The sequence below is a fragment of the Brachyistius frenatus genome, unplaced genomic scaffold (assembly GCF_029030835.1).
Source record: "Brachyistius frenatus isolate BFR_SWC_R1_liver_20210118 unplaced genomic scaffold, ASM2903083v1 Contig_42, whole genome shotgun sequence".
NCBI lineage: Eukaryota > Metazoa > Chordata > Actinopteri > Embiotocidae > Brachyistius > Brachyistius frenatus.
The window spans coordinates 529,606-544,432 of record NW_027210641.1 but is presented as its reverse complement, the minus strand read 5'-3'; the positions used below and the strand labels follow the sequence as shown (position 1 = coordinate 544,432).

Below are 14,827 nucleotides of genomic sequence, written 5' to 3'. Positions count from 1 at the left end.
GTAAAAAGTCCAAAAGAGACTTTTTTTTTTTTTCATTGTGTACTGGTTGAGTTCCCTCACAGAGAGAAGTAACTTGAGGCATGTCAGTTCAGAAAAAGGTCATACACCAAAAAGTCAGAAAAAAGTATGAAAAAGGGTGAGTCCCTCTATGTGGGTAAGTCACATGGTTCACGGAGGGCGAGCCCCTCTAAGGGTAAGCTACGTTGCGGGTTTGCCGGTTTCAGGTTGTAAATGCAGTCATTCTAATACCAAACCAAAGGTCAACAAAAATAAAAAATGTTTGTCCGAACTACCACAAACTGTATACCCCAAAATCCCATTTTAATGCTATAGTATGAATTTTGTTTTAATTAAAACTGTAAGCAGAAATATGTGGACCCTCCCATGCTGCACGTCGGGGAAGCGGGGGCCCCGACCCGCTGTATCTGACGTGCAGTTTGCGAGGGCCCGCATATCACTGCTTGCAGTTTTAATGTTGTTCTTCCATTTCTCTCTGCTAGTATCTCTGATCAACAGTCTAGGATAACATAAGGATGTTTTAACTCAATGAAGAAGGTTTGATTTGCACTGTTCCAGAGCCAAAGACACATAATGCTTCTAAAGTAAAACCATAAAAATTCTTACATGGGTTTTATATGGGGTTAATTACAACAATGTCCTCTACTCTTACAGTCCAAGCAAAGGACAGACGGACGACCAAGCACACAATCTCCATATTAATATCAATCATTTTAATGCACTTTAACATGGATGAGTCACAGTGCAGCCCAGTGAGTTTTCAGGTGTCCCACACTGTTTTTTGTGTCTGGATATTTCAACAATTTCTGACTTTTAGGTAGGTAGGTGTTTACTTTATTAATCCCCGAGGGGAAATTTTTTTCGCTACAGCAGCATACAGAAGCAATAAGATAATAATAGAAATAATAGAATAAAATAATAGAATATAATAGAATAATAGAAAAGCAATAAAATAGCAGTAAATAGCAGTAAAAAATATAAAATGCACAGTATATACAGTACATTATATAGCTATATATATTATATACAAACAAACCAAGAAACACAGTCAACAGTGTTATTTTATTTGTTATGAGTACAAATAAAGCTACTTTGAAACAAAACTGGGATTTCATTTTCAGGCACAAGTGCAATGTGGTTTGGAGTCTGGCGTTGCCATGGCGATCTGGTTTAACGACAGATTTGGATTGCCATTAGCACAGATCATTAGGCAGAGCTTCTTCTGGGGCCAGGTGAGGTCATGAGAACACCACTAACCTCTGGACAACAGCCTGTTCAATGATGGTAAATGGACAAGGATAGAGCACAAAGACTGTCCACCCAATGCTTCCAAAGAGACTAATCCCATAAGCAAACAAGGACCAGGGGAAATCTTGCAGCTTTGTACCATCTTTGAAAATCTTTGTTAATTGTAAATCTGTGTGAATTTCGCATCAGTCAATCTTGCCTCAGTTGATGTGTTTCACAGGACGGTAGGAATTTTTTGTAAACCTCTAATAAAGTGACAATATGTTGATTTATTTTAAAGATGAAAAACTATTAAAAGTATATAACTCTGACTGACACTTAACAGGCCTCCTACGGAGCTCCTTCGGCATGGTCTTCACCTCTGAGTCTATGCTGCTCAAACTACTTTTTTTAGTCTCTAGTGAACTCAACTGACAGAGTTTTCAAATAAAAACTGATATCAAAATGGTAGATTTAAAATAAGAGATGTAAATGTGAGGAGGAAGCACTCTATGCAAACCGCTCCTCTTTGCAATCCGCACTATCCCCTGTTCCTTTGAGGCTAGGCACAAAGGAGCCAGGGTCATTAGTTCAGCCTGTCTCAAACCCTCCTGAGCTAAGGACGGCAAGACATTCATCTGCAGGCACAATTACAAAAAAAAGTCTCTGTTCAGAAAAGCAGAACAGAGCAGTGCAGTGCAAAGTAGGATCGAGGAGCGAGAAAAGGGGCCTCAAGCCCAAGACTGACCCGAGGTCTCAACAGACACCCACACAGACTTTCTGAGAGTCAGACACAGTGACCGCATGGGTTGGTGTCTGCAATAGATGAGAAAAACACGACCCTAAAAACTCTTGGAAGAATATCAAGTACACTAAAGCGGAGTTAGGCAATGAACAGCTAGCACATTGTACGTCCTGTGGGTGACAGGATCGTCGTCGTCTGCATTAAAAAGGGACACTTAAAGTGCTCATTTAGATCACAGACAAAGGCTGTTGAAGGTATGAGAGCAAAACGGAAAATCAGACAGAAGGAATGTGTCTGCCCAGGAAGGTCACGCTGTAATTAGAAAAAGCTGTGGCCTGCTGACCTCTCCAGCCAATGAACTGCCACTATCACCCCTTCAAAGACCATCTGAAAACACCACAGCGTGTTAACTGATAAACTGTTGTTCCTCATCTTTGAAGTAGGCAAACTATATGCCGACAGATGGGTGAGGGCTAAGGGACTGAGATCGGGGGGGCTTTACACGCATTGTTGATGAGCTCTAGATGACATCACTCCCTCCTGTATTTATGTGCCTTTTTGTTCATTGCTGTGCACACACTTCCAAGGTCACAGTCACCATCCATGCCGAGGGTAGGGGAGCCAAATTAGGGTAATGGAGAGCGGTCTCGCGCTGCGACAGCAGACAGTGGGCCACCAGGAACCACTTCTCCAAATCTCTGCCAGAAGCCAACGGGCAATATGAGACAGCCAAATTCAACCAATGAGCAGCGTTTATGATGAGTGTGAACAGCATGTCAGAAACTCACTCCCAACATAGCATTCCTGTCTCAATGTAATTTTCCAGGACCAACGATCTGACATTCAAAACAACTTAATATCATGATTGGCTAGATGTGCTTGAGCAAAGAGATGAGAAACGCTTTGTCCTTCTCTTTCTAGCTCTTATTTTACATTTGTTACACAACTATTAATGAATATTTTCATGGTCAAGACTTAATGCAAAAGAAACATTGTCCCACAGTAGAGAGTCTGGAAATAATAGATATTATCCCCATTTTTAAAGCACATCATGACACCCGCCCCTCACTACGGCAAGCAGCTTTTCACCCACACCTTTACATTTACCAAAACTTTAATGAGGCACAGCAGTTTCAGGTACAGTGGGAAGCCTAATTGACAAGTAGCTTCTTGTACATGGTTTGTAAAATGCAAATACGAGGTACTATAAGTTCAGAGAAATTAGTGAATACGAGCGCTCGCAAAAATGTGTCACACAGGTGCTGATGTCCATCAAGCGACATAACTCGGAAAACGTAGTCAGGAAAGTTATTGCCTCTCCCCGTCCCAGGTGCATGACTGTCCTGCGCTCTGTTCCTGCAGGAACAGTCTTGGAACCTTTTGATCGCACTTATGACTGCCGGATTTCAAAATGTTATTCCCACATCTTTGTGATCTCATAATAGCTGACGCTGGTTTCCACGGTTCAAAATGCAACTGAGATTTGTACGAATTGTTAAGAATAAAGATGTTATCTTCTTTTGAGACAGTCAGAAAAACAGAAAGGAAACTGGATGTGATCACTGACAGAGGCGGTTCTAAGTGTACTTAGAGAAATCACTTTTCTTTGATCAATAAGAAACGACTCATAGCAACCTCTACTGCCGATCCCATAAAGAGTAAGAATAGCTTCAGTGGAATTTATCCATCACCTGGTACTTGGTGAAAGATTTGATGAGGGACCATCATCAGCAGATGTCAGACAAAACACAATCAAAATTCAGAGTGATTATAAGGCCAGATTTCAACAACTGCCATGTGAGGTTGCATTTCTGACATGACTTTTGACACAATATGCTCTGCATTCAAGTTGGGAGAAATCTGCTGTTAAAAAAATTATTACAAAAATTGGTGCTTCCTTATGCAAAAGTGCTGCATCATTTCATGAACTAGAAAAGCAACAGATAGAATATTTCTGCTGAAGGTTGTTAGTAACACAAGTATGGGTTTTTAAAAAGTGCTTTTCTTGTGAACAAGTCCATTTAAATAGAATTAACATTTCTTTGGATTGCATGGCCGTTTTTTGGCAACCAAAGGTAAATTTATATGCGTGGAATGTGATTAGCTTCATTGTCCTCATTCTTAGAAGTCTTTCATCTTGTGAAGTCAGCAAAAACAATCAGTGAGACGGGCCAAGCAGGTCCACTGATTTTCCCAAGAGTCCTTATTTTGCTTTTCAGAAGGAGAGACAGGGAGTGTCTAGTGTGGATACACCTGAGGTTTGTGGGCGTATGTGTCTGTGTGTTTGTGAGTGTGTATTTGTACATGAATGTGTGTGTGTAAGTGAAAGATGTGGTTTGAGCTACGCCCTGCTAATCGTTGCCTGCTGGCTGCGCAGTGCTTTGATAGCCGTGTAGGTCTGTCCACTCAATGGTCTCCTTTGTAAATCAGGTGCATTTTTTACTCCACCATGTTAAAGTCCTTCCACAACTGTCTGAACAAGAAAATCTACACAAACTTGACCGGGAGTATAAAAAAATAAATAAAAAAAACCACAAAGCAAACACGGGCTAAAAACCCATTTCACAACTGTCACAGTCTTCTTGCAATTAAAATTAGAAAAAAGACATCTGATGGTAACTACATATGACCCCACGTGTATGTAAAGGTGATTTAAAGATCTGTCCCTGATTTTTTTTTTTTTGTCTTAAAAGCTAAACCAGCACACAAAAAGCAAACCAGAGTCGAAGAGCTGCTTGAGCTTTTTTCAGTAGGAAGTATTTTTCCAAAAGGAAAATCATGTGCTGATGATAAAAGAGGCCGTGGTTCTGGTCTGAGCAGCAGATATTATGGTTAATCAAAGGATGTTATGATGGATCTTAAGATTGTTTCCTCTTTCTCTGTCTGTGTTGCTCTCTATCCGTGTGTGTGTGTGGGGGGGGGGGGGTTTCATGTGATGTCAGTCATTCTTTCCTGTGCAGGTCACCAACTGTATGTAATCTGTAATGTACACATCCTGTAGTTGACTGAGAGCCACTTGTCTGTCTGTCTCCATATCTTTTAATTTAGTGACAGCAAGTACTTCAAAAGAACAGAAAATATCAGCATCACAGTTAATAAAAGCACAGAAAATTGCACTTTATAGATTCTGCTGTTGTTACTGTACTAAAGTTTCATCCAGTGATTACATCAGGGGTGCACCATGAAAGGGACTTTTCTTTAAGTTCCCTTGCAGGTCTCAGGACAAGGAGGTAGCATGTCTCAAAATGGCTGCGGTAGATATGGATGGAGAAGAGGCTGCCACCCAACTGTTTACTGAGAAGCACCAGGCTTACACAAGCAGAAAGGAACTGGAACCTGTGGCAGACTCTGTACATACCGAGTGGAGTTTGTTCATGTCTGAGCGCAGGGTCAGACACCATATGTCAGGGAGGCGACTCATCCTGAACTCTAGGTGTGCTGCTTTCTCTCAGTAATGCAGAAAAACTGCACCTCAGCAGGAAAGTACCAACGCCTCAGACTACAAACTAAATTATGAAAAATAAAACACCCGTCATGAATATTAGTAACATCAAGTACATTCTTTGCAACCCAAGGGTGAAAGAAAATTGTAGGGCAAAAGCAAGTCTGTTGAGTGTTTTACTATTGGACTAATTCTGTCTAACAGCTGAGCAAAGATAAACATTTTCATTTCTGAAAGCCTACAGGAAACAGCCATGTTAAAAAAAACTGTTTCAGCCATACAAACCACAATTTTTTATTTACCCAGGAAAAAAAAGCTGTTTTTTGAGCAAACAACTGTCCATCAAAAGCTCTTTTTTTGTTTGGACAAATAACTGCTCAACCACCTATGGTTATTGTTTATTGAGGGAAGTTTTCCAATAACAGTAAAAATCCTGATGGGGCAGCTGAAAGAGAAAGAACAAAGACAACAGCAAAGGAATCTCTGCAATGTCAGCTGCTCTACTTAACTGTAGCACCAGAGAGGGAAATGCATCATTCAAAACAGAAATCACGCTTACTTTGGAACCAATTTGCTGTTGTCTGTCCTTAAGCAACAAATCACTGTTTCATGTCAAAACATCCAAGAAGCTGACAGAAACTGCAGACAGCATGTACAACTCACCACCACAGCTGAGCACTTAATGCTCTCTCTCACTTATTCACACACACACAAACACACCATTACGTCGTCTACACCATGAACGTTTCCTTCATCTTTCACTTAATCTTCCTGAAACTTAAAGAGGTTTCTTTCAATCAGATTTAAAGTGACGTGAGAGACTTACAAATTCTGCAAGTCTGCAAAACAATAACACATTAAGTTCTTGTGTAAGTCTGCTCATCGTCACTTGTTTCTCAGTGTTTTGCGTTTGAAGAGCAAAGCCATTCCTACTGTGGTAGGATGATAGTAAAAGTAATGTGTCCAAACGTTCACCATCTATCTCTTCAAGGGAGAACAGAAACATTACTTTTCAGGAAGAATTTTGAAGGAAATATTATAAAAAATCTGTACCCATGTACGCTGTCAGCATAAGTATCACATCTACACTTTGCTCCTCGCTCACATTATATTTCTACTAATCCTATCAGAGCAATTACGAGCGCAGTAGATTTTCTGTCAGGACATCAAAACTCAAGACTGCTGTCTCCGGTCCAGCCAGGTGCTCGCGTGTCTTCTGTCTCCGCCACTGTCCAACAACCTGAGAGCCGCTCTGCCAACTAGTGGTGGTGGCTGCATATCGGTTTTGTGTTTACAGCTTGTGTGCTGGGAGTCAGAGGAGTAAACAGCTGAAACTGTTATCGGCCTCATAGAGTGCACAACAATGCGTGCCAGTGTGATTAACACCGCATCACCCACAACAGCCAGACAGGCAACTGTCTCATTGAGTGGGAAACCCAAAGTGTGAGGTCTGACAGAGAGAGGTATTACACCACCCACAACGTCACACACAATCAGGCTCAGCAATCAAAGCTGAGTCAATCAAATTGGATTTCTCTGGGCCACATTATGAAGTCACTGAAGACACTCTCAGAGCAACAGCAACAGTATGTGGCCATGCATCACACTCAAAACCATGAGGCCGTGAAGGAGGCAGCCAGTGTGGCCTCTGGCAGTGGAAAGAAAAGGGACCACTCGGGCCACTTTGCCAGAAAAAGCATCAAATCTTAGTGTAAAAATGCAGATTCACGTGTTCATAAAAGGTATTTGGCATTGCATGAAAATTGTTTGACAAATAAAATTTAGGAAAAAGTTAGGGAAGCACTAATTGATTGTCCTGTAATCAAATTTAGCCTGTATTAACTTTTATTATTATTATTATATCTATATTATATATATATATATATATATATATATATATGCTGTAGCGAAAAAATTTCCCTTCGGGGATTAATAAAGTAACTACCTAACCTAATATCTATTATATGGTCTATAAGCTGGTAAAGAGAACTAACTGATTAAATGTGACTTTATATGCTTTATATGATTTCAAATTGTACTTCACGAGACATTTAGCAGAGTAACAATGAAGAATTAACAGTAACAGTGTTCTTCGCTGCTTTGGTTTGATGTTCAAAAGCTGTTAAGATAGTAAAATAATAAAGAAATACTGTGGGTGCACCCAAAAGAAATCAGAGCCATGCAGAAGATGTATTCTGCATACCGTAACTATGGGCTCACTGCTGTTAAAGCATCAAGAGGAAAACAGGATGAAACAAATTCACACAATTTGCCTCATGACAAGACACTGTCCTAAAACAATCCTACAAAACTCACAACAATGATCCTCAAAGAGGACAAGACTGAAATCAATGAGTGATTGGTTATAACATAACCATCCTCCTGGGGTCCCAGATCTGTTGCTTACACTGTAACCCAGTTACAATTACCCAGTTCTCAGAAAATGAGAACATCAAAGGCAGCAGGCCACAGCAAACCAGTGCTCCACTCCTGGAATGGGAGACCATAAAAAAAAGTACTTAAAAGGGATTAAAATGGCCAATTCCACACAGATTCCTTGCAGAAGGGCTTGAGGAGAGGCAAGAGGGGAGGAGGAGGAGGAGGAAGGATCTAGGAGGAGCACAAGATGGAGAGACTAAATTAGCAAACTGTGTGTTTTTGTGGTCTTGGCAATGGGGAGATCCCAGAGGAGAGCTAATGACTGCAGTGGTATCTGGCGTGGGGGCCAACTTTCCTTGACTGTTTTAAAGTTGCCTTCAGTTCATAGCCACCAAGTCATGAGCAACATATGCTGAGCTATCTTGCAATTATACCATTATCAAGGTCTTGCCTCCCACTTATTTCCATTATATGTTGCTGAGCAGATTTGAAAGGGGTTTTATCTTTTTGGGCCCCCTGAAGGAAGAAAACTGTGTTTGGTCTGGTCTGTAAGAGGACAACAGGGAAGTTCAAAAACTACAGACTTGACTAATAAACACAACTTTCACTGACCTGCATAAAACCAAACCTGCAAACTCACCAAACAAGCTTCTTATCAAAATATAAATACAAACTCTCAGGTATAAAATATTAAGAATTACTGCCTCAAAAACAACACTGATGCTGTATTTAACAAACTAAACATATTTAACCATTTTAATCCAGTTTGGATGTGGCAAAAAAAAAAATAAACGCATAAAATGAAGTGGATGACAAAACAGCACCACCTCAAACATTTCATTTTGACAAAGTTTCTGGATCAAAATTAAATCTTTATTTAAGCACCACAGAAGGTGAAGTGAATTGTTTATGAGCAATGTGGTCCCATCCTGTCTCAGAGAGCATTAACTATACTGCAGCGTACCTAATGTGATGAACACGGCCTTCAACATCACAACTTCTGTGTTACTAACACAACACGTTCTCCCCTAAAGAAGGACAAACAAGGAAACACAGGGTGGTGCAAAATGCAATTGAACACTTTGAATTTAAATTTATGACCTCCTGTTTCCGTTAATATGGATTTCACCGTGATGCTGAACTCATCAAAGAGCTTTTCAAAGTCTCTTAGAAATACAACCAAAGTTTTAAAGCAATAACTCTCATTTATTTGGCAAATCACGACAACATTTCCCAATCATTTTTAGGATATTACCCACATTTCATTCAGTCTAACTAAATAAGAGGCTAAAGCCTGAAAATAAAGAGAGATGCAGTAGAGCAGTGGTCCTCAACTGGTCTAACTTCAGGACCCATTTTTTTTACTTTAGGTTGTGCACAAATGTGTAATGCAGTAATACACAATGCTTTCATGCATCGTGAAATAAACCAGAAATATGACAATAAAAGTGCAACTATAGCTGAAAACCCAATGAAATAAAAAATGAAGACATGTCTAATCCTAACCCCGTCTACAAATGTGCGGATGAGAGCTAACTACTGGATGTGACAACATTAGTTTTGGTTGTCACTGTCATGGCAACGCATACGACTACGGCACAAGTGCTGCGTCATGGGAAACATATGTCCTTCAAAATAAAAGGGAAGCAGAAATTCTGCCGACAACAAAATAATAGTTTGACTTTTATTCACACACAAATCTGGGACGCACTCCAAATGTCCCCGTGACCCACTTTTGGGTCGTAACCCACCAGTTGAAAACAGTAGAGATATCTGCTCCATGCAGGGCCACAGAGGGACAAAGTGACCTCTCATCTGCCTTAACAGCCCTAAACAACAGAGAGGAGTGGCCACATTTTATTATCCCACCATGAGAAAAGGAGACAGAGCTGCTTTGGCTTGATGGATGGGGTCCAACTGGGAAAGTGAAGCTGGGATAAAGGAGCTGTATCCCGCCATAAAACTGCTGCTCTAAGCCTTCACGTACACACCAGCTCCTGTGTTTAACCATATGTGTGTGCAGGTGGGTGTGTCTGGACAACAGGGAAACTGTGTTATCAGAGTGATTCATATGTGAGACAGGTTGCAACAGCTTCATAAAAAGTAATACCAGCCTACAGTACTCAATTCTCACTCTATACAGTACTGTACAGGAGAGCAGTGGAGGTGGTGTGGTGTATAAAGCAAGTCAGACTCTTCCCCCTTTAATTTGACTCCTGTTGAGTGAAACAATCAAATCAGACAAAGGCAGACAGAGCAGAGCTATGAGACATGTGTGGACTGTATACACCGACTGAATCAGACTGCTGAGAGCAGCTCTGAGGTGGTGAAGCAAGTCTGGGCAGGTAAACGCAGTATAAGCATAAATGGTCAATTTGCAATGTCAAGACCGATCATTGGACGGGGCCACGGCATGAACAAGAGACTCGTCGACAATGTCTTTCTGAGAGTGATTCACCATTAGTCATGTGGGAAAACTCTACAAATTTCCAAAGGAAAACATCTGGAATGACACAACGGTCATCTCCATTCAAAACTATAGATAAAAGATGGAAAGTATCTCGTTTTGAACTGAGAGTTATAGAAACAATGGCTGCATGAAATCTGGATGCAATGGGCTGTGTCACTGGTGGCATGCTGAGTATGAGCTCATACAGCTGTAATTTTCTCCACATCATCACGGGACACGTCTCTACCATTACAGCAAGAGGCTTTTCATTCCAGTGTCCATGTGTCTGTCTGTCATTGTGCCCCCTCCCTAAAGCTTCATGTTTGAATGAATGGTCAAAAACTTTCTGAAACATTATGTACTGCACCAAGTACTTTATTGAAGTTCCATTTTAGAAATGATGACAGTGCTTAAAATCATCTACAAATGGAGCACTGGAGGAATTGTTGAAATAGGACGGATCAAATCCAATGACTTTTTCCCACCATTTTGATGTTTGCCAAGTAAACACTTCAGAACGAGCATTTAGCTTTCTTTTCTCATCTCTTCTAGCTCTATTTAACTCAATTAAGGTTTTCAAACTCTTTCTTCATAACTAAGAAGGGTGTATATATAACTTTCCTCAGGAATGAATGTATAAACTGAAAGGTGTTTGAGTTGTCATACGTGGACATACCTGAATCCTTCTTGCTCCCCTTGCCTCCATCCCTGTTCTTCTTCAGCACTGCCTTAAACATGGCAAGATTCCTGGAATCCTCTCTGTAGAGCCCCTGAGGAGGAAGACAACATTTAAATATTCAGTCACTCACAGCCACAGCAAGACATCTAAAAATGCCTCCGATGTCACTCAAGGAAAACTATGGAAATGATCTGGCAACACAGAGCATTTCATTTCTATTCATGGGACAGAACAGAGGCTGTTTTCTCTCTTCCCCTGAAAATAAGAAAAACATTTACACAATAGGTGTGCAGGTCATTTTTTTTTTTTATCCCAAACTAACCAAACAAGATAAAATGGGTCCTCAAAAGCCTGACAGCAAAGGCAAAACACTGTATATCCGCATTTCATAGTGTTTAGCTGGCACCCGCCTGGGAGTTTTCCCACAGCACTCCCAATCCTGCAGGTCATCAGTGGAGGGGCACATGGAAAGAATGCTCTAATATTTAAACAGAAAAGGACAAATTCTGCTATCTTGTTATGCAGGAAAACACTCGGTTGAATGCCCTGAATTCCACATGTAATTGATGCTGTGTGGCTGAACTTGAGTGTTTACCATTGATATCCATGGTTGGTCCCAAGCTGGTGTGCATTCTGAATCCTTCAAGTTAAACAGTATAACATGAGCTCCAAGGTCTAGCCTGGATGTGCTTGTTTATTTTGGAATTATTTATAGTCTTCTGTAGCTGGACGGTGGTGAAAACATTCTTAACTCAACACAGCAGCAGCTCAAACAGTTAATTGTGTGGGATTTTTGGTTTCTACCCCTCTAAACACATTACAGGCTTCTACAGTGTACTCTATTGTATTAATAGAAGCAGAGCAATCTTTCCAATGAAGAGAAAAGAATGGTTTCAACCAAATAAGGGTATGCAATCTGCAAACAAAACACATAGTTCTCAACCCCAGAAGCCCGGCTTTAAATATCTCGGTCCTGTTGCTGCTGCTGCTGTGAGAGAGACTATCGATTTGCCCTTTTTCATCCTTGACGGTGTCAGATGAAACACTATGAAGCAAAGCCTCCATCGAATTGGTTATAGGAGGTGGAGGTGTATGGAGCAAATCCCAGAGGAGCCTCTGCATCTCAACTCAGAACTGACTGGTCAAAAAAAAAAAAGTCAAACTCCAAACCAAGATTGCTAATGTAGTTTCAAACTTTTATTTTGAAATATTTAGGGAAACACACACAAAGCCAGCTATTCTCCAACCTGTTCTTTATCCTGGACCTTCTTGTATTGACCCATTTTGTTATGTGAGCTCAGGAATGCGCAGGTGTCTGCATCTAAAACCTTGGGTACTTACAACCATCACAAAAAACAAATTAACAACAGGACACCTGGTGTAACACAGTGTAGCACTGAAGACCATCTATCTGTGTCTGTACAGAACAGTGCATGAAAGCATAGCACATTCCCGTATATTGGTGGAGTCGGTGGACCTGCTAGCTGCTGTATGGGAGCTGGCTGCTCATCTCCACAGTAACAATAAACATCTCCCAGGTTAACCCAAAGGAAATGAGAAACGCCTTCTTGAAACTCCAAAAGCCAACATGACAAATTCCTTCCATCTCCCCCTCCCCCTCCCCCACCACAGCCACCAGACAAACACAAGTCAGGACACACTGAGAGAATGAGACGCCGCCTCTTCAGCCTCCATCTACAGCACGTTTCACTCATTTACAGCAGGTGTGGACTTTAGGGACGAGCAGTTCAAGCAAAAATACTATTTGATATTCGCTGGGAACTATTTGACTATTATTCAAGGACCTTCACACACACACACACACACACACACACACACACACACACACACACACACACACACACACACACACACACACACACACACACAGAAACTTCATCAAACTTCAAAAAACCAGTCTTTGACAAATCTGATGGGATGCCGTTCTTTAGCTTCATCTTTTAGATGAGTTTGCTCTGCATGTCAAACTTCAATAAGCAATATTTTAATTTTAGAACCAGTGCTACATATCAGTACGACAGTATAACGGAGGGATTTCAGACCCATCCAAAGACACATTTTTGCCAATTGAACAGGCAACAACGACACTGGAGTGCAATTGTCACGGATCAGGATGATGTTCTTGCACCGATTCCATTTTCTGATAAAGGTGCGGCAACATGTTTTTCAGAAGTGACCTGAGCATTCGGGAGAGAATAAGAAACCTTCAACATAAGACCATATCCATTCTTTCCTGAGTCCAGACATTTGGTATGTTCATCAAGTCTATGAATTCATGAACAAAATATTTTAAAAAGGCATGAGGACATTATAGGTTCCTTTGGTTGTTTTTATTGGTGGCAGACGTGGAGGGTCCTGAAAAAAGTAAATGACATCAAAGTGTAGATTCCACGATAGCAAAGGTTCATCAATCAACATCAAATGTAGCTCTGCTGAAGCTATAGTGGGGATGTTACTGCGGCCTTCAGAAGATAGTCTCCTCAGTGAACAGTCCTGGACTGCATGGCATGCAGTAAGATGGGAATCAAGACTGCTCAAGCCCTCAAGTTCATGTCCATCCCAGTTCATTTAAGCTGTGTTTGGATATTAGCATGGCCCCTTCGAAGGGGCCTCTCAATATTACAACGGAGCAGTGAAAGTCCCACAAAGGCTCACAGGTCTTTGCAGACACACGCTGGCTGAATAGACAAAACACACTCTCAATATTCACATTAGCCGGAGAAACAGCAGAGTACTGTGCTCGTGGTACCGCCTCTTTTGTTTATTTGAAGAGACTGACAAAAGTCTTCAACGGGCTTTGAAATACCCCAGGCAACTGAAGGCCTCAGCATTAAGGACGCTCCCCCGGCACTAAGACCTTCACATGTGGTCTGTCTGTTACCTCGGAAAAGCTCAAGGTAACAACAAATAGGACTCCAATCTATGGCACAATGAGAGGACGGTTTCCTTTCACAAAAGAGAAATTGGAGTCCAGGGTGGCTAAAAAGTGCCTCGGGTCATCAACATGTATGTTTTCCAGGTCACTCCTGAAGTGTTGGAGTTCAAATCCATACGGGTTGTGAGGAAGAAAAGATCCTCACCTGCACAATGCTGACATGACATGTGGTTAATGGGGCCATCGAGCTCCACACAGTCATCTGAGAAGACAGCTAAATATAGATGTGAAATAGGATTGTTTGTCCCGATCGCCTCTGGTAGGGAAGCATTTCACATATATTGGAGGTGGCTGAGTTAGAGCATGCTTTGTCCTCTATTAGGTGGCAGACAATAGATGGAGCACCCGTAAGCTCAGATCAGCTTCACCAGTCCTCTGGCGCTGGAGCAAACAGCTATTTTCCAGCCTGTGCGTTCATTTCTTTCCTGCTGAAACGCCCTGCCAGCTCTCTTCATCAACCGATTCTACATGAATGATCACTCTCAGATTTCCACACTGTTGTCATAGCAACATGGAAACTCTCACCGTGGGCTAACCTTCGAGCTGGTTTATCAAACACTGCCTTGAAGTGAACTAGGGATAGTTCAAAAACTCTCACATGAACGCCATAATTATCTCTTCTTTTGTTGTCCATTCACTGAGCGCAGGAAACGGGCCCGACCCGGTCTGGGAGTTCAAGTGGTCCACAAACAATGAAAAGTTAGCCAACCAACTTTTGAAGGAGGAAGTGTAGGGAGTAGGTACGGAGGACCGCACAGTCGGAGTGTCAGCCGCTGTACACAAAAGGTTGTTATCCACACTAATGTGAGTGGAAGGGAAATAACAAAGGAACAGATATTTTGATGTCGCTGGTCGACCGGTTTGACTCGAGAGCTTCCTGCACAGTCTTTAACCAACAGCAGCCTCTGAGAGGTGGACCTGAAAAATCAGAT

General features: G+C 41.5%; 1 protein-coding gene across 8 annotated transcripts in view; it reads right to left on the bottom strand.

The window, feature by feature from the left end:
- The window catches only part of tanc1b (tetratricopeptide repeat, ankyrin repeat and coiled-coil containing 1b), a 103,860-nt gene that overhangs the window by 80,469 nt on the left and 8,564 nt on the right, over nt 1–14,827 (bottom strand). For all 8 annotated transcript variants that reach the window (XR_011311067.1, XM_069702476.1, XM_069702478.1 and 5 more), the window contains exon 2: nt 10,937–11,030. Coding sequence is in view for 7 of the 8 variants with exons in the window: in XM_069702476.1 (XP_069558577.1) it covers nt 10,937–11,030 (94 nt within the window). In the remaining variant the exon portion in view is untranslated. The remainder of the gene's footprint in view (nt 1–10,936; nt 11,031–14,827) is intronic.